This window comes from Notamacropus eugenii, chromosome 4 (genome assembly GCF_028372415.1).
Source record: "Notamacropus eugenii isolate mMacEug1 chromosome 4, mMacEug1.pri_v2, whole genome shotgun sequence".
In the NCBI taxonomy this organism is placed as follows: Eukaryota; Metazoa; Chordata; class Mammalia; order Diprotodontia; family Macropodidae; genus Notamacropus; species Notamacropus eugenii.
The window spans coordinates 50045076-50070741 of record NC_092875.1 but is presented as its reverse complement, the minus strand read 5'-3'; the positions used below and the strand labels follow the sequence as shown (position 1 = coordinate 50070741).

The following is a 25666-nucleotide window of genomic DNA, read 5'->3' as shown; positions in this document are numbered from 1 at the left end:
TTACCTGAACAGACTACAGAGAACTGTTTTCATTACCTAAAGGGAGCTGATAGGCTGGGGGCACTGAGAAGATGTCCAACAAAGCAAAGCGGACTCCAGTCTGAGTCTCTGTGAGCATCAGAGGAAGGGACAGGGCATCTGGAGAAGAGAAGATGCTGAGGACATGACACAAGGCCTTCCCCCATACTAAGAACAGTCACAAAGAAGTCAGTTTGGGTCTCAGACCAGGGAACTAGGAGTAGCCAGCAGCACTCCAGGGAGGAGAGGTCTTCAAACATTGGACGGCCAGTGGAGTCTTTCTAACCCTTTAATTCTGTGTGATTCTGGGTATATAACAGATTCGGAGCTCCTCTCCCCTAACTGATCGGCTCCAATAGGCTTTCCCCGCAGGGGAGAGCTCCTTTGGTATATGTGTTGTCCACAGCTCTGGACAGGCCCAATGGTTCTCAGGGGGCCAACCTGGGAAAAGGGAAGGGGAATTTGAGAGGAAAGGGGGGAACAGCTGGTGGTGACCACTAAACGCAGAAACATATGAGGGAGAGGTCCCTAGAAGGAGTCCCTGGGGATCAGAGTGGTCCTAAGGGCATAGGTCATGGGAGGCTGGGGTCATTGAAGTTGAGGTCACAGAGGCCAAGACCAAAGAGGCTTCGACCATGGGGCTGTGGAGGGATGTCTGAGGGCCTCAGACATCTCCTGATCTATCATCCTCTTCCCCAAGGGAGCAGCTGAAGACACCTGGGGGCATAGTTAGAGATGAACATTCCCAGTGACCAATCAGTGCCCCACTGACCATATCTCTCCTCTAGCCCCACCCACATGCCTGGACCCCAAATAGACTTTTCTCCACTTTCTACCTCCAAAAAATTAATCAGGAGGAAAAGAAAAACCTAATGACACCCAGCCCTAAGTGCATGTGCCTTCCATTACTCTCCTAACGAGCTCTTCCCAGCTCTGGCAGGAAGGCAATAATTAAAGGGTTAATTACATGCACTATAAAGATAAGCTGCTTGATTTATGGCACACACCCAAACCCTGTAATCTGGCCATAAATAAGGGGCCAGGGATCCGAAAGCTGCAGGCGGCCCCCCCTTGTCTGTCCTCCCCCTTAATGGGCAGCCTCAGGACAGGCTCGGATCACAGACTGTAAATCAGAGGTTTTTATAGAGTCCCCAGCTTTATGGTGTCATTAACTTTCCTCCTCAGACTTAAGGGAGAAAGAAATAAAGACCAGAGGAGGGATCAAAGGATGGTCCCTGGAGAGAAGGGTGAACTGAACCCCTCCCTGCTTTGGGCGTGAAGGCTGCCTTCAGGGAGGTGAGAGACAGAGGGAGGGAGGGCAGGAGAGATAGCAGCTTACTTTTACACAGGGCTTCCAGATTTGTTTGTAAAGTACTTCCTGCAGTTTCTCTCGTTTTTGACATTATCACCCCCAAATTACAGGTGGGGAAACTGAGGCTCTCACAGAAGTGACGTGACCTGCCCAGAGTTACAAAGCTAGTAAGTAGCAGGGGTAGAACTTGTATATACTAAGGATAGAGGGAGAGAGAGAAGGAGGGAAAGACACAGAGGAAGGTAGACAAGGATGAGGCAGAGAAGAAAGGGACAAAACCCCAGGCAAACTACTTATTTAAGTAGACCACAGCATCATTCTAGCCTCAGGTTGTCTCCTCAGTATAAGAAAACTGGACTAAATGGCCTCTGAGGTCCATTCTAGTTTGGTATCTATGGTTTTTACAACCAGACAGGACCTGCGTCTTTAGAACAGACAGAGGCCTGGGTCTTTGGGACAGACAGGCCTTAGGTCTTCAGAACAGAGAGCTGGGTCTTTAGAACAGACAGAGGCCTGGGTGTTTAGGACAGACAGAGGCCTGGGTCTTTGGGACAGACAGAGGCCTGGGTCTTTGGGACAGACAGAGACCTGGGTCTTTAGAACAGACAGAGGCCTGGGTCTTTAGGACAGATAGAGGCCTGGATCTTTAGGATGGATTGGACTTCAAACCTGCCCTACTGGTAGATTCATCTCCTCCCAGTCCACTCTCCAGCCCCCTCCTCTTTGACCTCTCCCCTCAAGGGCACACCTAGGTAGGACTGAGATCACTGTGTGTCTTTTCCTCCATAGTAAGGGAACTATTTTTGAGGTCCCAAGACTAAGAATCATGGCCCTTGTCCCGGACAAAAAAAAGACATGGTAGGTGGGGTTGGCCATGAGCTGGGAAGGGTTTCTGTGAAGGGTTAGGGAAAGTCCTATACTTTTCAAGACGAGGGAAGAGGGAGAGCAAGGATGTAGAGGCATGTGGGGATGCCTGCCAAAGACCAAACATAGCTTTGGAGATAACAGGGTGAAGGGGTCTTACTTCAGGGGTTGGGGCCAGGAAAATGCTGACAAAGAATAAAATGAGGAACTAAACTTACAAAAGGAATTTTTTTTCCCAAGGACTCAATGAGGGACTGAGCATTATTGCCACCATTTTCCAGATGAGGCTGAAGTCTATCAAGATGAAGTAACTGGCAAAGCTTTGGCAGCTGTAAAGATGGCCACCATGTAGGTCTTCCAGACTCCAAGTCAGCTCTCTATCCACTAACACCTTGTTGTTGCTATTGTGTCTGTCCTTTGTTTTCCAAGAGGACCGTGACATCAAGATGATGACATGACTTGCAGTTTTGATTTGAGTGAGGGAGGGCTGTGCAAGGTTACCAAGCTCACTTTCTTCTCCTGAGCCTTCCAGGTCCAGTGGCCTGATACTCATCAAGATGACTGCACATGGCCCAGGATGCAATGGGAGGCACTGGCCCTTTCAGGCTAAGGTCTTATCACATTCTCACTTTGAGTGAGATACACCCATACTAATACCTACTATCAGAGTAGAAGGGCAGATCAAACCATCATCATTATATCTCCATTGGAAAAGAGTGTAGTGATGCCCAGCCCAGAGGCCCTGCTCCAACTGGAGCTGTGAAGCCCCCAATGAAGGGAGCAATACCTATGAAGAAGGAAAGCATCCACTTTCCTACCCATTGTCAACCCCAAACACTGAGCACAGTCTACTGAACTTCTCCATCCAGATGTCTCATCAACATGAAAAGCTAAATGTCCACAACTTCACTCATCACAATGCAACAGTGTTGATGGGCAGGTAAACCTAAGAACCTTGGGAATGGAAGCACTTGCCAGACCACTGCTGGTTCTCCTCCCATCCCAACCCCTGCAGCCATCCTGGGGGAGGTGGCCTCCACCAAAATGCAGCCTGGCCAGTGCTGCTGTGGGCACTGAAACCACAGCTACTGAAGTCCCAGAAAAGGGAGATGACCCTCTCAAAGTTCTAGGCAGAAATGGATTATGGATTATCTGTGAAAATAGCATTTTTCTCTGCTTTGCCACTGCCCTGGAGGAGCACAGGACCTTTCCAACTGACTTCTAGTGTTTTCTCCATTAGCATGTGAGCTCCCAGGGAACAGAGACTGCCTTCCTTCTCTATTTGTATTCACAGTGCTTGAACAACCTTCCTCCCTTCCCTGCCTGGATCCGTTTATATGTCTGCTTGTCTAAAATGTGTATCATCTATTGCCGATTTATCTATTTGCCAGTTTCCTTCTTCCCTCCCTTCCCTCTTCCCTGCCTCCAGGAAGAACACAGGTCCCTGGTCCTTCCCCCTTACTTGACTGGTCAATGATCAGAGGCTACTGGACAGGCAAGGGACAAAGCAGAAAAGAGTTCAGATCACAGGGATAGTCAGGAGCATCCTCCAAGGGGAGGCAAGGCTGGTTTCTCTTAGACAGAACCCCAAGTTCAGGGAACCTAAAGGCTTAGATGGTGTCAATCCAACTGTGGGGAAGTTTCACTCTCACCATATTCTTTGGGGCTTAGGGGTTGCCTGAGCCTTGATGCTGTTTTCTCTTTGGAGAAGGCCTCCCCACATTGCTCTACCTCCCCACCAGCACCAAGGAACAGAAGCCCACACTTTGCATGAAAGACACAGAGCAGAATTTGCTAAGGAAATGCATCAGGAAAATGAGGCCTTTACCCCACCCCCAGGGATTTTGCATGTGGTCAGGTCAGGGCTTTCCTCTGCAAACTCTGTGTGGCCAGGCATCTCCTGACAGGTCTGTTCTCTGACCAGGATGGGGGTGTCTACAGCAAAAGTTCAGGAGACAATTCCAGCACAGGAGGGAAGCTGGAGGGAAGGGCTTGGGGCAAAAGTGAGGCCTAACAGGTTCAAAAGTGACTGGTAAACTGAGTCAGGGAAAGCCCCCCCCCCCCATTAGATTATGGGCTTCCTGAGAGCAAGGAATGCCTATCCATTGGTGCTTTTACACATAGTAAGTGTTTAATAAATGCTATTCATTCATTCATTCTAGTTAAGTGGCGAGACAGCAGGTGGTGCAGAGAACAACCTGGAGTCTGGAAGATCTCAGCTCACATCCAGCCTCAGACATGTGTGACCCTGAACAAGTCACTTAATCTGTTTGCCTCAGTTTTCTCAGCTGTAAAATGGGGATGATAATAGTTTGTACCTTCCAGGGTTGTGGTGAAAATCAAATGAGGTAAGACTTATAAAACACTTGCAAACCTTACAACGCTACAGAAACACTATCTATTATTATTACTGTTGTGATGAAGCTGACGATGATGCAAGATGACTCAAATAGACCTATGATTTCACTGTTCCAGCTCTGCCTCTAAAAGTACAGACTGAAACCCATGGAACCCTTGCCTATTTCCTCCCATTAGTTTGCCCCAAAGGGGTCCATTCCACCAATGTACTACAGCCTTCCTCACTTTCCCTTGACAAAACCAACGATGCACTATTGGAACACAAAGCTGTCAGAACCCCTCTTCTCACACCGCCCCCTCACCTCCCGCCCCACCTCAGCTCTCCCTAAGCGACCAGTCCTCCTATCTCATGCTCTCCGGCTGCTCTTCTTGTCAGCTCTATGGGCCACTCACAAACTCTCCACTGGCCCTGTGAAATTCTTCACAGATGGCAAGACTGCATGTCTCAAGAGTCAGATAACCATACCAGCAGAATACTGATACTGGAAAGATGAGCCTTTCACGTGGGGTCATAAGGGGGAACGGTGCAATTTCCCAGAGGTGAGCCAGCTCACCTGCCTCTCCTTGTTTAATTGGGTCCCAACCAGTTCCTCTGATCAGTCCGTCCAAGGTGATATCAACATATTTACTATGGCTCTCTGAGGCTGGCCATGGAGGTAGTTTGGAATCCACCATTATACTGCCCAGTCCACATCCTCCATCTTTTCCATTAGCACAGAACTTTTTCAGTAATTTACTAATATCTAGACAAATATATCAATCAATAAGCATTTATCAAGCACTTACCATGGGTTATTCTAGATATAAACACCACACACACACACACACACACACACACACACACACACACACATATTCCATTTGATGGGCTTAAAAGTGAGCAATCGAAAGACAGATGGACAGACAGACACCTGGTGGGATTAGGAGAAGTGAGTGACCAAGAGCTTCAGAAATCAGGGGAAGCCTGGTCCAGCCATGGGGGTGGCAGGCTTGGCCCAGGATCTAATTCCACATAATGTTGCTAGGGTGGCTCTGTGTGGAAGGGAGTTTGTAATGTCTACGTGGGTCTAAGTCATGGCTCAGGTTACTACTGAGCACACACAATTAGTGGGTACAAACATAGGAACCTTGCCAGCAGAGAGAGCTTGGCAATGCCTGCCTGAATTGTACCAGCTGCACTGGATGTTGGAGTCTTGGGGTGGTAGTGACTGTTCCTAACCCCAGTGTGAGTGTGGGTCCTACTGTGAGCACCATGCTGTCCAAGGTTCACAAATGCCATGATATGTGGCCAAATGCTGTGCATGCACTCGACCTTCTCCCTCATTGATGCCCACTGGCACCCCTGCTTAACACAGGACCCCAGGAGAAACCCTAACCAAGGCTGATGTGGTAAAAGGAGCCTTCCCCACCGCTGCCCCCACTCCTGACCCATGAAGCCTTGGGAAGCACCTGATTCACTCCCAATAAAACAGGTACCGGTGCCCACAGGATCCTGAGTTATCTAAATGCAAGCCCCCTGAGGGGAGGGATTATTTACTGAGCTCAGTGCCTGGCATCTAGGAAGCACTAAATAAACACTTGTTAATTGAGAGACATCCCCACACTGCCCACCACTGCATTGCAGTGGTTGCATCGCAGGATTACTGAAGGAAAGCTGAGCACAACTGAGGCCCAGGGGCCTTAAACTGCTTTCCTGAGGTCACACAGGTAGTAACTAACTGTTAAGATGGGGGATTTGAACCCAGACCCTGACTCTGCAGCCAGCATGCTTCCTACTGTGTCAGGCAGATCCTTGAGCTAGAACAGTGATGGATATAGGCTCCTGGGTCTAGGAGGAGGGGAAGCTCTGAGATCCTGAGGTTTTTAGGCCCACTGGTCCCATGTCTCTCAGCTGTCAGTCTTCAGGACCCTTGGGGACTCTTTCAACATGGGCTGCTTGCCAAGCTCCAATGTTTTCTTGTTACTCCACCTCCAGTATCTAGTCTATGCCCAGAGGCCTCTGATAACTGTTTGCTAGTAAATTAGAGTCCCTCAGAGCCCCATGTTTGCTGTAGCAAGCACAGTGGAACAAGGAAAGCAAAGTCTTCCCCAAATACTGGCTATTGTGGGATGATGAGGCCTCCACCCTATTGTAGGAGCCACCTTGGACAGCTACTAGTGATCAGACCAAGTCAAGTCACTGAACCGCCTGGGGCCTCTATTTCCTGCTGTAAAATGGGGATAATAATATCTTTAGCAGATAGTCAGGCACAGACTAGGTATGTCATAACTGCTTGCTTGACTGATTCAGAAGGTGTTGAATGAGATACAATATGTAAAGTGCTTTGTAAACACTAGAGAACTTGAAAAATGTCAGGTATGCTAAAAATGATTATAATTCTTTATCAAAGCTGCCCTCCTCCCCCCTCCAGCTGCTAGAACCATCCCCCCCATCCCCTCTGAAGTTACCATGCTGATTCAACCTTGTTTGTACATATTTTTTATACATGGTATCCCTATTAGAACGTAAGTACCCCAAGCCCAAGAAGCAGATTTGCCTTTCTGTGTTTTTTAATAAATGCTTATTGATTTATATAACACATCCTGCACACAGTAAGTACTTAACAAATGTTTGTCGAACTGAATCAAATTGTTTTGATCCACTAATGTGGCTTTATAAGATGCTAACTTTTTGACAGAACGAAAGTTGATCAGCATGTGGAGAGAGGGAGAGAGAGCGGAAGGGGGTGGGGGGGGAGAGAAAGAGAGAGAGAGAGAGAGAGAGAGAGAGAGAGAGAGAGAGAGAGAGAGAGAGAGAGAGAGAATGAGAACGCAGAGGGAGACAGAGAGAGACTTGAGCATTTACTGGATGAGAAGGGCAATACTATCAACCCATCAGGGGTGGCAAAGGGATTTTAATGTCTCTACATGGTAGCTGGGAGAAGAGCCCCCTCTTGTGGGCCTGAACCTTGGGGCAGAGGAGATAGGAGCTAAGGAAGAGTTTAGTTGGTCCATGATGAAATCTGTCAGAATTGGAAAAAGTCAAATGTATGAGCTGTGACAAGCAGCCGTGTGTCCTTGACATTCTTGGGACTGGACTCAAGTCTATTTCACTACTGAGCAGTTGATTAAATATGGGACAGACAACTGAGTATACCAAGTGCAGTCACAGTAGGGTGGTCAAGACACAGCAAAGTAATACAGGGGATAGAGGGTTGGACCTGGGGGGGTCAGTAAGCCCCGAGTTCATGTACTGCCTCAGATCCTGACTAGCTATGTGACTCTGGGCAAGTCACTTAAACTGTGTTTCCTTATCAAAGTTGGATCCAATGAGAAAAAAGGTTTTACAAACTTTAAGCGTTATATAGGTACCAACTATCCCTTCCAATTTCCTTGAGTGTTGACTGTAGAAGTGCCCTCTCTTTGATCATAATGAGGATTTTCCAACACCTTCCTCACCAGAGGCACAAAGTTAGCCTCAGGCTGTCAAAGACAACGAGGAATAAACCTTGGCAGGATGAGATGCTCTGCCATGGAGAGAGACTTGGGCAAAAGCTAACAAACCTGGGTTTAGCCACTAAATAACAGTGTGACAATGATAAAATATCACTTTCTCCTTCTAGGCCTCAGTTTCCTCCTCGGTACTGAGCTTTGAACCACAGTGTCTAGAGGCAGCCCCCAGCCCTGAGACTTGGGAGATCTGGTGATGGTCTGCTTTCTCTTTACTAACCAGTAAAGGGTCAGTGATGGGGGAAGAAGGATAAATGGCTAAGTGGAAGGTGGAGGCTGGGAAGGGGGGAGCCTGTGAGCTGTCCTGAAGGCCCCAATCTATATGACAGCTGGTGGATCTCCTGGCAAGGCCAGAAGCTGTGCCCTGCTTTTCCATGGAGATGAGCTCCAGGCTGGGAGCTGCCTATAAGGTGGAGGGAAGGAGAAGGCATCTGTAGCCAGTAGCCAGAAGGCTACAAAAGGAATCTGTAGCCAGTAGCAACAGGGGAGCGGTCAGAAGGCTGGGGGTAGTCAGGCCGAGGGGGGATGGGCAGTAGTGGACACAGTGAAGGGTCAGTCAGTAGGCCTGGGGGTGTGGTCACTGGGGCGAGGGTGGGAGATCAGGAGTCATCGGAAGCAGTCAGGGAACATCCAGGAGGTGGGCAGTTAGCAGGGCTTGGGAGGCCACACACAGGGCCAGACAAATCGTCCCTTCAGTTGGACAGGTCCCCTGGGGCCTGGTGTAAAGCAGCTTCAGCCTCCAGGGAGAGGCTGGGGGTGGGGTGGGGGGCTGTCAGTTTTTTGATGGCCTCCTGCTGGGCCATCTGCTTCTGTTACTCATTCGTGTAGCAGGAGGGAGGACCAGGCAGGGGCCGCACCTGGGAGGCTTGGGGGGGAGGGAGGAGCATTGTGGGAAAGGGATTCTCTCTTAGAAAGGGATAAGGAACATCCCCCTCCACCCTACCAGGCTGGGGTGGGGGTGGTGTAGCAACACAGACCCTACAGCCCCCAAAGCAGAAATAGCTTTGATCTAAACCCAAAAGGAAAGACATAAAATTCAGTGTTGAGGCTGAAGCAGAAATGTGAGAAAACCTGCACCCAGCTTCTGGGAGGGTCCCAATGGGGGACCATGGATACCCTATCCCAATAGTCAGGTCGTGGGCTGACCCCATGGTGTGGATAGCAGCAAAGAGAAGGTGAAGCAGGGCTGGGGGTGAAGGAGGGGTTGTGGCTCAGGGTTATTGGGAGGAGAGGCCACTGGGGGCTGGCCCCCTCAGAGCTGATACTGGCTGGAAACCAGCACAGCACCAGGTGAAGGTAGTGGAGATGTCTAATCTACAAAAAGGAAGACAGTGGAAACTGTGTCTAAGAACTGTCGCGAGGAAGAGGGAGATTTTAGGGGCTGCTGCAGCATCCACTCACAATAGGTCTTCTTCAAGCAAAAGGGCACCCAGGATGATGAGCCTTTCTTAATGTTCCTCTGTGCAGGGGGAGGCAGCTGGACTGACCTGGCTGGCAGGAAGACCTGGGGCCTAGCCCCATCTCTCAGCCTTTTGGCCTTGGTGCCCCTGGACAAGTCAACCAAGCCAGCCTCATCTCAGCTTCCTCTCCTGAACGACTGGAAGGCAGAATGAGATGCTAGCCTGTTCTAGTCCTAAAATCCTATACACCCCAGCCCCCCAGTGCCAGGCAACTCTAAACTATAGAGAAGGGGCTGATTTCTATAGGGAGGCTCTCACCAGGAATGAAGCCACAGCTTCTGGGTGTTTGTTTGTTTGAAATTACATTCAAGGTACTAGGCTCGGAATAGAAAGTCTAAAAGCAGAGAAGGAACAGCATGGACAAAGCAAAAGCCACGGTGAGCCCTCAGTCATTTCAGCTGGACAGGGAACACACCACGGGGCAATGCCAAATTATAGGTGTGGAATGAAATGAGCTGGATGGTGGGAAGAAGTCACAAGATGCTGACATGGAAATGAAAAAAGCAAAACACTGAAGGGTTCAGAAGAACTCAGGGCCAATTGTTGTTTCAGAGGCCTGAGAGTGAAGCATGCCTCCAGACACTAGGACTGAGGTGGTGACCTCCAGGTGCTGAGTGAGGCATATATTAGCAGATGTGAATCTTGGCTTGTTTTGTTTTGTCTAATCTAACTTGGTTACAAAGGAGGTCAATGTGGTGTGTGTGTGTGCGCGTGCAGACATGCACATGCATGCGAGCACTCGCACTCTTATGTGCACACGAGGGGGTGGTGGGAGTGGGGAAGGCAGACTTCTTGGGAAGTGACAACGTTTAAAAAAGGCACAAATAAAACAATAATTCCATTAACAGTAGCTAGCATTGACACATGGCTTTAAGGGTTATAAAATGCTTCATGTATATTATCTTACTTAAATCTCTTAACAACTCTTTGAGGTTGGTGCTATTATTATCCCATTTTATGTATAGGAAAACTAAGAGAGGTTAAGTGATTTGGCCAAGGCCACATGGATTAAAGGTGTCTAGGCTGGAATCTGAACTCAGAAGCCCATGATTCCAATCATGGAAATGACTTTAGAAGCCACTTAGATTGTAGAGAGGAGGAAACTGAGGCCTGGACAGGGAGTGACAGCCAGAATTTGAAGCCAGGTGCAGAGAGACCATCCCACCTTGAAGGAGCTTTCTAACCCCATGATTGTGTGACCACGAGGGCAGAAAGACATGGAGTATAGACTTACTGGATGACTGTTTGATAGAGGGGCTTCACTCCCCCTGCCTCCAACCTTTATTATGTCTCGTCAGGGATTGATGTCAGCAGGGACAGACTTTAGTGCCAACCTTGGGAGGGAAGGCAGCCCTTACACATGTAGGGGAGATGTCCACAGGGGACAGTGTTTTCTAAAAGTCCACCAGGGCAGAGTGGACAGCTTCAATACCAATATGGTCAGGAATCTTTGGACAGCAGATGTGACATCAGAAGCAGGAGTGACTGACATTCTTCTGAAGGACAAAGGAAGGCAGAGGAGGACCAATACTCAGGCCCAGCTGTCCTGGCCCTGTTGGCATTAGACCTGTGATAGTCAGGTACAGAGGATGATATCACCCTTTGGGTGATAGCCTCAGGAGTGTTTTTGCAGCGCTCCTCCTACTATGGAGGACAGACAGGTGTAAAACCTATGGAGCAAATTCAGGAACCTGGTTGTCTTGTTTGTCTCTGCACCTGAGACCAGAGAGCCACCAAAAGCTCTTACACTTGCTCATTGTGGAATATCTGTGCCCTGATCCTATTTTCCTGGGAGACAGGAGGTCCATTATAAGACCATAAATTTCCAGGGTGGCTCTTAATGATGAGGAGAGTAGACACAGAGGAAACAGACTCCAACCTGAAAGGGGTAGTATATGCCATAGTGGAACTGGGAAGTGCTTGGAATGTATCACTCCATGAAACATGTATTTAATGTTTTTGTGATTTTCCAGTGTTTCACTAATCTATTTAAACCTGTAATCATGACCACTGAGTCACTCAAAAAACATTTATTAAGCATCTACTACGTGCCCGATGCTTTCATAACTCCTAGGGATATAAAGACAATAGAAAGTCCCTGTTCTCAAAGCCTTCACATACGAATGGGGGAGAGACAACATGGAAACAAAAATGTACAAACAAGACATAGACAAGATAAACTGCAAAATAATCAATAGAAGGAACGTATGTGATTTAAAGGAGATTTCTTTAGAAAGGCTTCCTGTAGAAGGTGGGCTTTTAGTAGGGACTTGGGAAATAAGAGATGTCATGATCTACAGACACTCCTACAAGGAGGATACTACAGTAAAAAGAGGAATTCTGGGTAACCATCAATCACCTCCATGACCCTGAGAGACTCCTGACAGAAGCTAATTTACCTATTTCAAGACATTTTGTCTCCCATGTTAGCCTGCTAGTTCCCTGAGAAAAGAAACTGTTACTTGCCTTTCTTTGTATCTTAGCACAGTGCCTGACACACAGTAGGTGCTTAATAAATACTTTTTGGCTGACTTGATTGATTGAAAATGTTTTCCTTTTGAAAAACAAAACCAAGGCTATGGACCAAACAGGGACCATCACAAATTCAGTGAGTGGTCTGCTATCCTGTAGTAGGCCCTATTGCCCCAAAGAACAGAAGCCAGCAGGGGTAAGGGTTGGAACGGGCTGGACTCTGGGGGAGAGCAACTGAAGAAGGATGGGTTTCAGTGGCCTTCAGCAGATCTGAACATAGCACCCAAACAGGCAAACGCTGCTTTAATCCCTTCCTTAAGCCAGAGTTTTTCATGAGAGTTGCTACAGTGACTGTTGCTCCAGAGGTGGAGCGATCAGTCCTGAGTTTGTGTGGAAACAAAGGCAAGGTATTTCTGTGGGATTTATCCACCAAGAGGAGAGAGGAAAGAAAGCAAGGGAGGAGTCAACTGCCTGGAGTGGCTCCTGAAGACCAGAGACTGGGAGAAAAAGGATGTCAGGCCTTGGGGGCTAGGGCTGGACATAGCAGAAGGAACAGTAGCACACATTGGGCCCACCTTTGGCTTTGGGGCACCCCTCTTATCCCACAGCCTAAGCAGAAGATGGCAACTAAAGTAGAGAAGAAGATAGGACAAAACACCACTGAACAGGGAGAACCAGACAAGGGTTTCAGGATGCCCTAGGGAAAGGAGGGAGGATGAGACAGATGGCTGCTCCCTACTTAAAAGCCCTGTGGGAAGGTATGAATTGCCATCTTATTGTGATTTCTCCCCATAAACACTAGGGCACCATGAAGCCCCCCGGGATTCCAAACCAGTCCTAGACTCAGTCCTAGGAAAGCTATTCAGTTTTAGCCAGCCAGGCCCCAGGCCTATTTATGGGCAAGGCGACCAGGGAAAATTTATAAGCACTTTTCATCCTAATTAGAAGCAGGATGCTATTTAATGGGAAGCAGATCTGAGACGTAAGAAAGAAAAGAAAACCAGAGGGAAAGGGAGAAAGAGAAAGATAAAAGGAGAAAGAGGAAAAGGCAGAGAGAGATTAAGAAGGATAAGGGAGATAGGAAGAAGAAAAGAGAAAAAGAATGAGACTGCAGAGAGTGGAGCGCATTTCAAGTTTCCCTTTAAAATGAATTACCTGTATCTGACAAAACAGACCCCAGTGCCACATGGACAACTGCATCAGAACTCGGGGGAGATTTTAAGAGCATGGATATGTATGTCTTTGTACCCCTAAGTGTGAGTGTATGAGTGTGAATACAGAAGTCTCTATGTGTTATAGCCCACAGGTCACTCCTAATGCAGCCTGCAGAGACCTGAATTCCCAGACTCTCCATTGATAGGAGCTGGTCTGTGAGCATGCATGAAGGCTGGTGGTTAGCAACAGACCAGATGATAGCAAAGCCTGGCCAAATTCAATGCAGGACAGAGAGGAAGATGGGGAAGGGATAAAGGGGAGGGGGGAAAGGGGAAAGAGAGAGAAAAGAGGAGAGTGAGAACATGTGCAAGAACAGACACTGGCTCCACATCCAGAGAAAGAACTATGGAATTGGATCACAGAATGGAGCAGACCATTTTCTCCTGCGTTATGTTATGTTTCGTTTTCATGGTTTCTCCCGTTCACTGTAATTCTTCTATGCAACATGACTAAGGTGAAAATGTAGTTAATAAGAATGTATGTGTAGAACCTATATAAGACTGCATGCCATCTCAGAGAGGGAGGGGGGAATGAGGGGGAAAAAAATCTAAGATATATGGAAGTGAAAACAAATTAATTAATTTAAAAAAATTTAAAAAACATATATATAGAAGAAAAAAAAAAAGAACAGAAACTGGCCATAAAAGACTTGCTCATCCTAACAGTAGGACTGGAGTCTCTCCACATCTCTCAGCCTCTCAGTCTCATTGGTTCAGGTTGGTGAGCTGGGACAGAGATCCACAGGGTGACGGCTGGTATGCCCACGACTGATGCTCTGGCACATCTGCCTCCCCCTCGCCTAGATCATGGCAACTGAACCAAAATGCAACCTATATGCTTCTAGGGAATCTAGTTGTATTTCACATAGGCCTGTGGTCTAAAGTTTGGCCTGTACCTGTCCATGGTCAGTCTGGCCCCTAGCCCTGGTCAGGGCACCCAAGGTGAGGGAACCAAGCGTCCAAGGTCAAGATTACTCTCAATGCCAACTCATATTGTAGACATGCGATGTTCTAAGGGTAAATGCTTCCAGAATCATAAGAAAGCTGATAGGGTCATTTAAAATGTTCTCAGCCCCTTAGATGGAAGTCCAGGAGGAGTTAGGGGAGCAGCGCCCCCTCCAACCTGAGCTCTGTGCCCTTGAGAGGGCTCATTTTAACAGAGAGCACTTCACAGGGGCATTCTAGGGACATTCATTTCTTTGTCAAACCACAGCCATCCACAACAACTGATCAACCATTATTCCAGAGGCCCTATGAGGAGAGTAACAGAGAGTGGGGCTGGGCTCAGGGTGCAGACAGATACACACTGTGGGGCAAGTGTTCCTATGACTAGTATAGAAATGATCAACCCCTCCTTCCCTTTACACCTTCAATTTGCTCCCCTTGGCCTCTGGAGGCAGGAAAGCTCATATGAAGTGGAGCCCTGATCTCAGAGCAAACACGTATATCTAACTCCCTGCCTACCCAGCCCACATCCCAGTATGTCTGGGGATGGGGTTCCAAAGGCTTCTGGCAAAAGAGCAGGAGGAGAGAGAACATCTTCCCCAGACCCAGTTGGGCACAAATGGGCAGAGGCATTTATGGGGAGAGCTCTGACACACACTTGGTAAGCACCTTGGATGACCACCTAACATATATTTGGTAGGCACCAAAACATACTTGGTCAGGATGTATTTCAAGGTGAAAAATTCCTCAGAAATCCATCACTCTGTCCCTTTGTCTCCTCCAATGGTGATGGAAATGGGAAATAGGACAGAGATAGAGAGATGGGGGTGGGGCAATAGGGGAAGCTGAGACGGAGCCAATGAAGATGGAGGGAGATGGGACTGGGCCATTCCTACCTTGTGTAGGTTAAACTCTCCATATACCCACCAAAGGGTACATCTGGATGTCTTTTACTAGCAGCAAAGGCAGTCAGTCTGTGTATGCCACCAACATAGGTGGTGTTCCTTAGCAACCCAGCCCTCTTCACCACACCCTTCCCCATTTCCTCATCCTCCCTCAGTTTCCTATATTGCAATGATCAGAAACAGACAGACACAAAGACACTGAAAGTGACTTACGGAATAGCCTCGTCCGGAGAAGGCCTGGGCAGAGCTCTGTGGGAGGAAGGACAGTCAGTCAATGACAGGGCAAGTCACACCAGGGAAAGTAGCAGAACTGGCGAGGGTCTAAGCTTCTGGTTGCATTTTACATTGGAATGTAAGGTCTCAAGGATGGGCACTTGGCCTTGTTTTCACAATCCCAGTGCCCAGCACAGTGCCTGGCATACAACAGGGGCTGAACAAATGCTTGTGAAGCTGAATTGTTGACATGACCTAAGCCCTAGCTAAAGGACATCAGGTACTATCGCTCTCAAAGCCCCTCACTTCTGGATAGCTCTTGATGAACTCTATACCAGAAGGAACACTGGGTGCATATCATTCCCCTGGCTCCCCACTGCCCATAGGGGCAAAGTACAAACTCCTCAGCTGGCATCTAAGGCTCTCTACCACCTGCCCAACCCTTCCTGACCTTATTTCACATTATTCCCCATCACACACTAGCTGTTGGAGCTAAGCTGTACCTCACTCTTATCTCTGGGAGGGTGGCAGCTTAGTGCAGTGAAAAGACCTGACGACCTGATTCAAATTCTGACACTGCTGCTTACTAGCTGGGCATTAAAGGCAAGGCACTTAATATGTCTGGGCCTCAGTTACCCACACAGACAATGGGAAGAAGGCCTATCAGATGACCTCTGAGGTTCCTCCTCGTTTCAGATCTGTAATTCTATTATCTTCCATCATAAGCCAGACCAAGGGCTATCTCCCCAGAAGCTTGCCTCAATTCTCTTAAAATTGACCTCTCTCCTCTTCAAAATTTCTTACATCGCTTAAAGCCATCAACCAAATATTATTTATCAAGCACCAACTCTGTGCTAGGCACTTGGTCTAGATCTCCCTCTTATACCCTTATGTAGGGATCCCAAAAGCTTGGTGCAGTTGTAAGTTGTTAAACCTTAAAAAGATTTATTTTGCTCAAATAGCTTTAACTTTTCATGGCTGAAGACTGCACTGAGACTTTTGGGACGCCTTGTGTGTTCTGCCCTTCATCCTATGTCCATTTTTTTCATGTGAGATCCACTAAAGGGCAACATTCAGTTGAAAGCCCTCTGAGGGCAGGGATGGTACATTTCGCCTAGGTATCCCCACCACCCGTGCCTCTATTTTTTATTGCAACATTTTAATATTAAGTTTTCCTGATATGTTTTGTGATTAAAGTGATTTATGACTAGATCCTATGGCCCATCCATTCCCCACTTCAGACAAAAGAAAAACAACCTGTACAATTACCAAACCCAGCAACACACGCAACAGTCCCCATCCGTAGGGCCCCTGCCACCACCTACTTTCTCTGACAGCGATTACCATCAGAACCATGGGTTGAAAAGGGAGTTATCTGGGAAATATGGAAAAATGTCAGTAGTTAGGAAAATTTTTCCTCTGATCAGTCATCCCAAAGAGCATGATGCAAAGGGGATCATGGGACCCCATCCTTGGATATTTGCAAGCAAAAGCTGGTATACTTCAAGGAGATTCATTTTTGTGCATGGATGGGTCGAACCAGATGGTCAAAGATGTCCCCTCTAAGCATGAGATGCTGTAACTCTGAGTCTGATCACTCAAGAGCAAGAGTTAGCAAACATAGATTTGCCTCACTGCCTTAAGAATGGTTTTTATTATATTTAAAAACATTCTTAGCTCCTACAAAAACAGGCTGTAGGTTGGATGGATATAATCCCTGGCCTGTAGTTTGCAGACATCCTGCTCAAGAGTATAAAAGGATATCCAGAGTAATAAGCCTTTTAAGAAATGGTTTTTTGAACTGAATAACTGAGTTGGGAGAGATCCAGCAATAAAGAACCTGGATGCCAAATGGGACAACCCAAGGTGGTGGACTAGGAGGGACAGGGGTGGGTGGAGTGGTCCTGGGAGCTTGATCTTGCTGCCAAAGCTCTCCAGGGTTGGAGGAAGTACAGAAAGAGCAGACACTTGGCTTGACCCTCTCCCTTGTGGAAAATGCCCCACAAAACTCACAAGTTGCTTGTGGTTTCTACCTACTAGAAAAGGAGATGAGAACTGGGGATGGGGCAGGAATGGAGAAAGCGGAGATGGAGAAATGGGACCAAATACAAGTGGGAACACCTCAAACAAGCCCCCACATCCACTGGTCTCCAGATGTGACCTAGAAATTCCAGGGCATGCTCTCTCTCATATGATCCCTCCAATCTGAATTTTAGCCTGCAATATCAGGCTATCTCTTGCTGAACATTAACAAAGTCTTAGGGTTATGTAAAACTTTTGATTGAAAGGGGCATGGTACAAAATCCCCAGGGTCAGAAAGGAAAGGAAAGGCTTTGAGAGATAGCATGGGGCTGTGGAAAGAGCTAGGGACCTGGAGCTAATGGACCTTGGTTAAAATTCTGGCTCCACTGCTTAGAATCTGGGAGCCTGGGGTGAGTTAATTATTTACTAAGGCCTCAGTTTCCTCTGCTGTCAAGTGAGAGGACTCGACTAGATGACTTCTCTTTTGACCTCGAAATCAATCATCCTGTGTGTGTCCCCTCTAGTTCCAAATCTGTGAGTCTCTCTAGGCCTTAGGTTCCCCATCTGGGAAAGGAGGTGGCTGAGCTAATAGCTTCTGAATTCTATTCCCAGTTCAGAGCTAAGAGGCCACCTCCATTCATCTTGATCTATATCTGGCCAATGGACCCAGATGGCTCTGGGAGGAGAAAATGAGGCTGGTGACTTTGCACAGTCCTGCCTCACTTAAATCCCATTCACTTGCAAGTCATAGCATCACCTTCCTGATGTCATGGTCCTCTTGGAAAACAAAGGACATACAGAAGCAAGATGTCTCCCCCTATAAATGTTAAGTTACTTTAACTTAGGGGTAATTTTCATTTTGTATCCCCAGTGCTTGGCATGTAACGATGATGATGGTACAGCATTTTAAAGTTCACAAAGAACTTTACAAATATTATCTCATTGGATTTGCACAACCCAGGAAAGTAGCTGCTACTATTTCCCTCACTTTACATATGAGAAAATCGAGGCAGAGAGATTTGCTCACTTGCCACAGTCACACTGAGGCTGGATTTGAACTCAGGCCTTCCTGACTCTGGAACCCTTTCTCTATCTCCCCATATTACCTATTGGCCTAAGTCAAAGCGAAATAAACGTTTGATGATTGATTGATCTTATTCCACAGTGGTAACAGAAGATACAAACAAATACTGAAAGGGCTGGTGGGACCCAAGGGGCAGCACCTGGATGCCAAGGAGGAGTACATTTCTTTGCTGCTGTTTGCTAATGACTGGTCCTGGGGGAGGATTTAGGCAGCAGGGGAGAGGCCCTGCCTTCCCAGGGCAGACAGAAGGCCCTTTTCAGAGTGAGCTGCTCTGGAGGGTGGGGGTGGGCCAGGAGTGTTGTGCTTCTTTGGAAAAGTCAAAGGCCAGCTCAGAAAGGCCCCCCCAGCTTCAGGGTCAGTCCTGTGGCACCTAATTGATCCCTCCTCAGTCCTTGTGAGAGCTGGGTTTCCTTCATTCCCCTACAATCTACTGCTTCCCTCACAGGCGAGCACAGCCTCACTGAGCTCCATATAGCTCTTTTTAGGACCCAACCCAGCATATCATCAGCTCCACCTGGTGTGTGTGTGTGTGTGTGTGTGTGTGTGTCTGTGTGTGTGTGTGTGTGTGTGTGTGTGTCTGTGTGTGTCTGTGTGTGTGTGTGTCTGTGTGTGTCTGTGTGTGTCTATGTGTGTACACGTACAACATTTGGAGTTTTCTTGCTAGACACTGGAGTGGTTTGCCATTTCCTTCTCCAGCTCATTTTACAGATGAGGAAACTGAGGCACACAGGCTGAAGTGGCTTGCCCAGAGTCACACAGCTAGGAAGCATCTAAGGCTGGATTTGATCTTGGGAAGAACTCTTCCTGACTCCAAGCTCAGCTCGCTATCTACTATACCACCAAGTTGCCCTAATAAAGAGAGTTAGACTCTGCCTGACAACCTTTGCACCCATCCTACCCTGCAGTAGAACAGAAGCTCCTTGAAGGAAGGGACTGATTTTTGTTTTTGTACACTTGTACAGGCAACTGACCCAGAACTGAAAATGGAGATCCCAGAGGGGAAACGAGAGGGAGTGATGACCCACAAGCAGCCTGAAAAGTACATGTGTCAGTCATCGTCCAAGAAATGTGCTTTAGGGCCAGTCATCCAGTAAGGGACAGCAGGGTATGGCAAGGACACGCCACTGGGAGTAACAGGTGGACACCTGCAGTGAGTTTAGAGGAGGGTCTGAATAAAAGTCACACAAGGCATGCTGGCACTGAGGGTTTTTGATCCTTAAAATTCAATGAGATCATGGATCCAAGTGAATACTGTCCCAGGCTGAGTGCCCTGAAGATCACTGGATGTGTGATTTCACTGATGAAGCTGCTGCTGCTGCTGATGAAAGGCCTTGGGTGTAAAGAGATTCAACCTCAGAGTCAAGAGGACCTGAGGTCAAAATCTTGCCTGATTGGACTGCATGAACTACAGGTGGGTACATATATCACCTTACCTGGTAAGTGCCCAGACAACTCTCTAACATTATAAAAGCTGCAGAGAAATTGCTGCCTTTTACCAGTTAAGAGAGTTTCCTCATTGGAAAAAGACAGCACCAAAGGACCTTAACTTGGGTTCCATGAACTTGTTCTCTTAAAAAGCACAATGATGACTGTATTTCAATAAAACTGATTTCTGTTGTAATATATATTTTCTCTCTTTCTCTCTCTTTCTGCCTCTCCACCAACAATTTTTATTCATGTTTTTCTTTCTTACAACATCATAGTATCGTACCTTCCCCACCTTGAGAAGTATCCTATATGGCAAAGAGTATTTTTTGTTAAGAGAAGGGGGGAAAAAGTCAGCATGATGGACTGACACACTGAGAAAGTCCCAAAACATGTGCCCTGTGAACCTCTCCTCTTCTCAAAAGTGTAGGTGGGGGTGTCTTTTCATCATATGACACACTTCAAATATTATTGTGAGTTTTTGCCAGCTGTGCCCCATACCTGGAATGCTCTCCCTGCTCATGGCTGCCTTCAAGTCTCAGTTAAAAACCTCACCATCTACAGGAGGCCTTTCCTCTGACATAATCTCCCATGTACCCTGTCCGTATCTTATTTGCACAAGAGTTGTTTGTACATCGTCTCTCCCATTAGACAGTGAACTCCTTGAGACTGGGGCTTGTTTTTTGCCCTTCTTTGTATCCCCAGAGCTTAGCATGGTGCCAGGCCCACAAGAGGCACCTGATAAATGCCTGCTGACTGAGGAGTTACAGGAAAAGACCAATAACAGTCAATCAATAAACACTGATTAAGTACCTACTCTGCTCATACTTTGCCAGCTTTACCTACATTATGTCACTTGATCATCACAAGAGCATGGTGAAGACAGGTGCAGATGTGGAAACTGAGGAGTGGAGAGGTCAAGCAGTGTCTGTGCTGGCTGTCCCTATTCCCAACACTCCCCTGGCTACCTCCAAAGGTCAGCTCAAATACCACATCTTATAGTAGGTCTCCTGATCCCCCCGAGGACATTTTGTAATTTAATTTTCTGGGTCCATGTAGTTTCTCCAAAGAATGTAAGCTCTTTGAGGGCAGGGACTGCTCCTGCTGCTCGTATATTCTAAGCAGCCCAGCACTGTACCTGGGCACACAGCAGGTGCTTAATGATTGCTGACCACATGTTGAATGAATGACTTGCCAAAGGGTCATAAAATAGCTAGTGTAATGGAATTTGAACCTAGGCCTTTCTACTTCCAAGTTCACAATTCTATCCACATGCTAATAACTGAAGCCCGTCCAGCCTTGCTGGTCCAAGGAGAGGGTAAAAGAGATTTCCCCAGCGGGAAACTGGAGCTCATGCTAGCTCAGCCTAGAGACATTTGATTCACTGCATTTTATGTGTGGAATAATCCTGACAGATGCCAGGGGCTCAGGGCTCTGGCCCCTGCCCGAGAGGAAAGCTGCCTGTTCCCGGAATATTTCTCTCAAAGGCAAAATAGAAAATTTATAGCAGTGGGCGGTACCCAGCTTCTTACCCAGAGAACAGAATGGACAGACATTTCTGACGTAAGGGAAGCAGGTCCTTGGCCAGCACTCCTGGCCCTTGGGGGATGGAGGATTCACCAGAGGTAGGAGGCCTAGGACCAGACTTAGGGGAATGAAGGACCTTAGAATAAGCAGATTAGAGCTGGAAGGAAAATCAGAGGTCACCTAGGTCAGCCTTCTCCCTTTCCCTAGAGGAGGAAAACTGACTGGCCAAGATCACACAGCCTTTAAGCATTGTCTCAGAAAGGCATCCACAAAGTCCCAGGCCCAGAGTGGCAGAGTTCATAGCTCTAGCTGGTTAGGAGGACCTGGGTTCCCATGCGGCTGATGGGACCGAAATAAGCCCCATCACCTCTGAACCCAGGTTCCACATCTGTACAAAGGAAAGAAGGTTGGACTGGCTGGGTTCCAGCCTGTGATACTATAATTCTAAGTATGCACTGAAGTGAGGAGCCTGAAGGCTGGGGAACCAGTTAAGAGGCTTTCACCACAGTCCAGGACAGAAGAGATGGAGGGCTACAGAAGGGGCAGAATCAACAGGGTTTGACAACTCAGGCAAGTTCCATAAGCTCTCAACACCTCAGTTTCCCCATCTGTAAAATGAGGAGGTTGGACTACATGGCCTCTGAGGTCCTTTCTAGCTGGCCAGCTGTGGAGAGGGAGGATAAGGAGTCATAGATGACTCTAAAATGAATGGGCATCATGAGCCACCTCCAGGCTCCTTCCTGTCCCCTCCAGCAGAACAGTTCAGGGGGAGGGGAAGGCCAGTCCAGCTGTGGTCCCTAACCCCCTCGAGGGAGGCTTTCTTACCAAGCCCCCCACCCCCCACCGAGGCCCCACCTGCCAGCCCTGTCCAGGACCAATAATTGGCAATTTGGTCCTCTGCACCAGCACTCACACTGGGCCCAAGCTGTGCCTGGAATCCGTCTTCATTCATCAGGCCTGGGCAATTAGGCCAGAGCTCCTGCTAACTAGGGCAGTTCTGCTACCTCTCCAGCCCCCAACACGTACAATCATTACTCTATGTTCCCATCTTGTGGTGACAAAATTGAGACTACATGACAATTACCCTCAGCAGTTCTCCACCCCCAGCCCAGCCTTTCCTTAGTGCCCCCATGGCCCTAATTATCTGAGCGGCCCACCCTTCCCAAAAGTCCCCATTATCCAGAGGGCCTCCCCTCAGGCCCCCATTATCCAGACGATGCTTCCCACCCCCCACCATGGCCCAATTATCAGGCTGCCCCACCAACTCAGTCCTATTTAAATGATAATGAAGGAAGAGTCATTCAGTTCAGTCTGAGAGAAAATCCATTAGCCCCAGTCCTTGTTAAGCTGATGGGTCAGGGCAGAGAGGCCTTCCTTTAAAGGCTTTAGTGGACTCAGATGCCCCACAGGCCCTGGCACTACAGACTGAGCACAATTGATAGGAGCCCTGGGCCCCAGACACTCAGAATGAGGTCACTGCCCTGCGCCCACTCACCCCCCCACCCCCATCCCCCTTCCCCAGGTGGGGAAGAAAATCCTGTTTGGGAAACAGGCCCAAGCTTTGTCTGGGGTCATGGGACACAAGGATAGATAGGCCAGGGCTCTGACCCCCTAGGCACAGATGAATGGCCCCTGACCAGACCACTACAATAGAGGTCTTTCTGGGGTATGTCTTTGAGACTGGCCAGAAAGGCTCCTAAAATCTATCAAACCTAATGAGGACGACTGGGTTCTGGTAGGGTACCTGGGTCTAAAGTCTCAGGGTTTGGGGGACAGACAATCCATGACCTCTCCAGGCGGCCTGTTCAACTTTGGGACATGTCCCATGGTTAGAAGTTTGTTCTAATAGCGTCGCCCGGCCCCTTCTCAACGACCACCCATCGGTCCCCATTCAGTGCTCAGAAGCAGGTCAGAACAAGAGCCAACTCCCTTCTCAGCATCACAAGCCTTCAAATGCTTTTAAAATACCCCCTCATCCACACTGTCTGCTATTCTCCAGGTCAGTCTGGCTACATATGCCCAGGACTCTCACCCGTGGGGCAAAGTACCCAGCTATGTCATCAACGACAAATTCAATACCAAGTGATGGGGAAAGGGGAAGGCCTAATGAAGGGAAGAGACTTGACTGCAACTCAGATACAGACCAAACAAATGAAAAGAAATGAAGGCTGAGAATTCTAGGTAGCAAGGTGGGGCAGTGGTTATGGTAATGGCTCTGGAGTCTGAGTTCAAATGTGACTTCAGGCACTTCCTAGCTGCTTGGCCCTGTACTAATCACTCAACTGCTCTCAATTTCAGTTTCTTCTTCTGTAAAATGGGGTAATAATGATGTTTCCTTCGGAGGGTTGTTAGGAGGATCAAATTGGATAATATCTGTAAGTCACTTAGCACAGTGCTGGACTCTTAGTTGGCATTTAATGAATCCTTTCTCTCTCCCCTATGCCTTGCCAAAAGACATGATGAAGTAGCCACGGGGAATGGGATTGGAGGGAGGGAGTAAGTGTCTGAGTTCTCACTCTTTGTCCCAATTAAGTTACTGGCTTGTCTGAAGATGATTTTATGCTCCAGAAGATAGAGGAAATCAATATAGAGAACTGCTATGGTGGATTCGATTTAAATAATGGGAATGCTGGCAGGGAAATTTGGGACACGGAAGCAAAGCTGGACTTCACCCCATATATTCTCTAGATTTGGGGAAGGCATGTCTCCAATCACTTAGAAGACCTGCAGACAGCCTAAAGCTGTTTGCAAATTCAGTCGAGGGGATGCAAAAATGACTAAAATGTGTGTCCCATCCCAACCCCCTCAAAAAGATCAAGAGGACAAGGCCCCCAGTGTATGTAAATATAGGGTGTCCCAAAAGTCTTAGTGCAGTGTTAAGCTATTAAAGCTTTAAACTGTGCTGAGACTTTTGGGACACTTGGTATTTATAGCAGCTTGTTTTGTGGTGACAAAGAACTTGAAAAGGAGGAGGTGCTCACGAACTAAGGAATGGCTGGACAGGTTGTGGTGGATGAATGGGATGGAATATTACTGTTCTCTAAAAAATAATGAAAGGGACAGTTACAGAGAAACCTGGGAAGACTTGTATGAATTGATGCAAAATGGACTGAGAAAAATTAGAACAATTTATACACTGACAACAAGATTGCAAAGATAAGTAACTCTAAAAGACCCAGAAACTGATCAACAGGACCTGCCATGACTCCAGGAAGTCCATGATAAAATCACCACCACTATCGCTTTCACTAATATTGTGCTGTATAAAAATTTACAAAATATTTTACAGACATCTCATTTGAATCTCACAACAACTGTAGGAGGTCGGTTTTGTTATTATCCTCATTTTACAAACATGGAAATGGAGTCAAACAAAATGGAAGTGATTTGTCCAAGGTCACATAGATAAAGGTCTGAGGCAGGATTTCCCTGACTCCTATCTAATGCTCTCCACTGTGCTACCTAGCTGTCTACCTCCAGAGAGAGGGATGACATCCTCAGAGTGGGTGGGTAGGTGTGTGTGTGTGTGTGTGTCTGCGTGTGCGCGCGCATGTGCGTGCATGCACCCATTCCAAATGTTTGTCTGGACTACGTGTGCCCAACCTGTGGTAGACCATTCCGAGCTCATATTGGTCTGATCAACCACAGCTGTACACACTGAAACTTCACTTTATCACGGTGATGTCACATTGGTCCTCCTTCAGAACTAAGGAAAACCACCAATCATGTTGCTTTTTCAATGGGAGGTGGGACGGAAAGAGATGGGAAGGAGCAGGATCTTCATGAAAATGGAATAAAATTTAATGTTAATTTAAAAACAATGGAAAGCTCTCAAGAATTAAGTTCTAAGAACAAAGAAGGAAACAATTCTGAAGAGAAAGAAGAGTGGGGGAAGCAAGATTTATCTACAGAGACTGACAGGAATGCAAGAAGAAAAGTCAGTCAACTTAGAGCCTTAAAATAATCAGAGGGTAGATCTGATGGTACAGCTAAGTCTAGCATCAGGAACGCTAACATCCAGATGAACGGAGGTTGCAATTACGACTAAGGAGACTACAAGGGTTCTGTTTGGTTTTGTTAAATATAAAGCTTAAAGGGAAAAAGTAGAGGATCAAAAAATGGATAAGACTAATGTTCAGTATGCCTGGAGAGTGATAAAAGATGACAGAAGGCAGAACTACTCAGCTCTGACTCAGCTTCTCTTTCTTCCCCCAAAGAGAATGATTTTTGGATTCAAAATGTCTGAAATTAAAGTAGAGAACATTTAGACACTCTAGAACTCCGAGTCACTAGATGAAAACGATCTGGGACAGCAGATAAAGCACTAAACATAAAGTCAGGAATACCTGAGTTCAAAT

At 47.4% G+C, this 25666-nt stretch overlaps 1 protein-coding gene across 6 annotated transcripts in view; it reads right to left on the bottom strand.

Moving 5' to 3' along the window:
• Positions 1-25666, bottom strand: part of FBRSL1 (fibrosin like 1) — a 297437-nt gene that overhangs the window by 132905 nt on the left and 138866 nt on the right. For all 6 annotated transcript variants that reach the window (XM_072600792.1, XM_072600794.1, XM_072600790.1 and 3 more), the window contains exon 4: positions 15251-15286. In XM_072600792.1, the coding sequence (XP_072456893.1) occupies positions 15251-15286 (36 nt within the window). The remainder of the gene's footprint in view (positions 1-15250; positions 15287-25666) is intronic.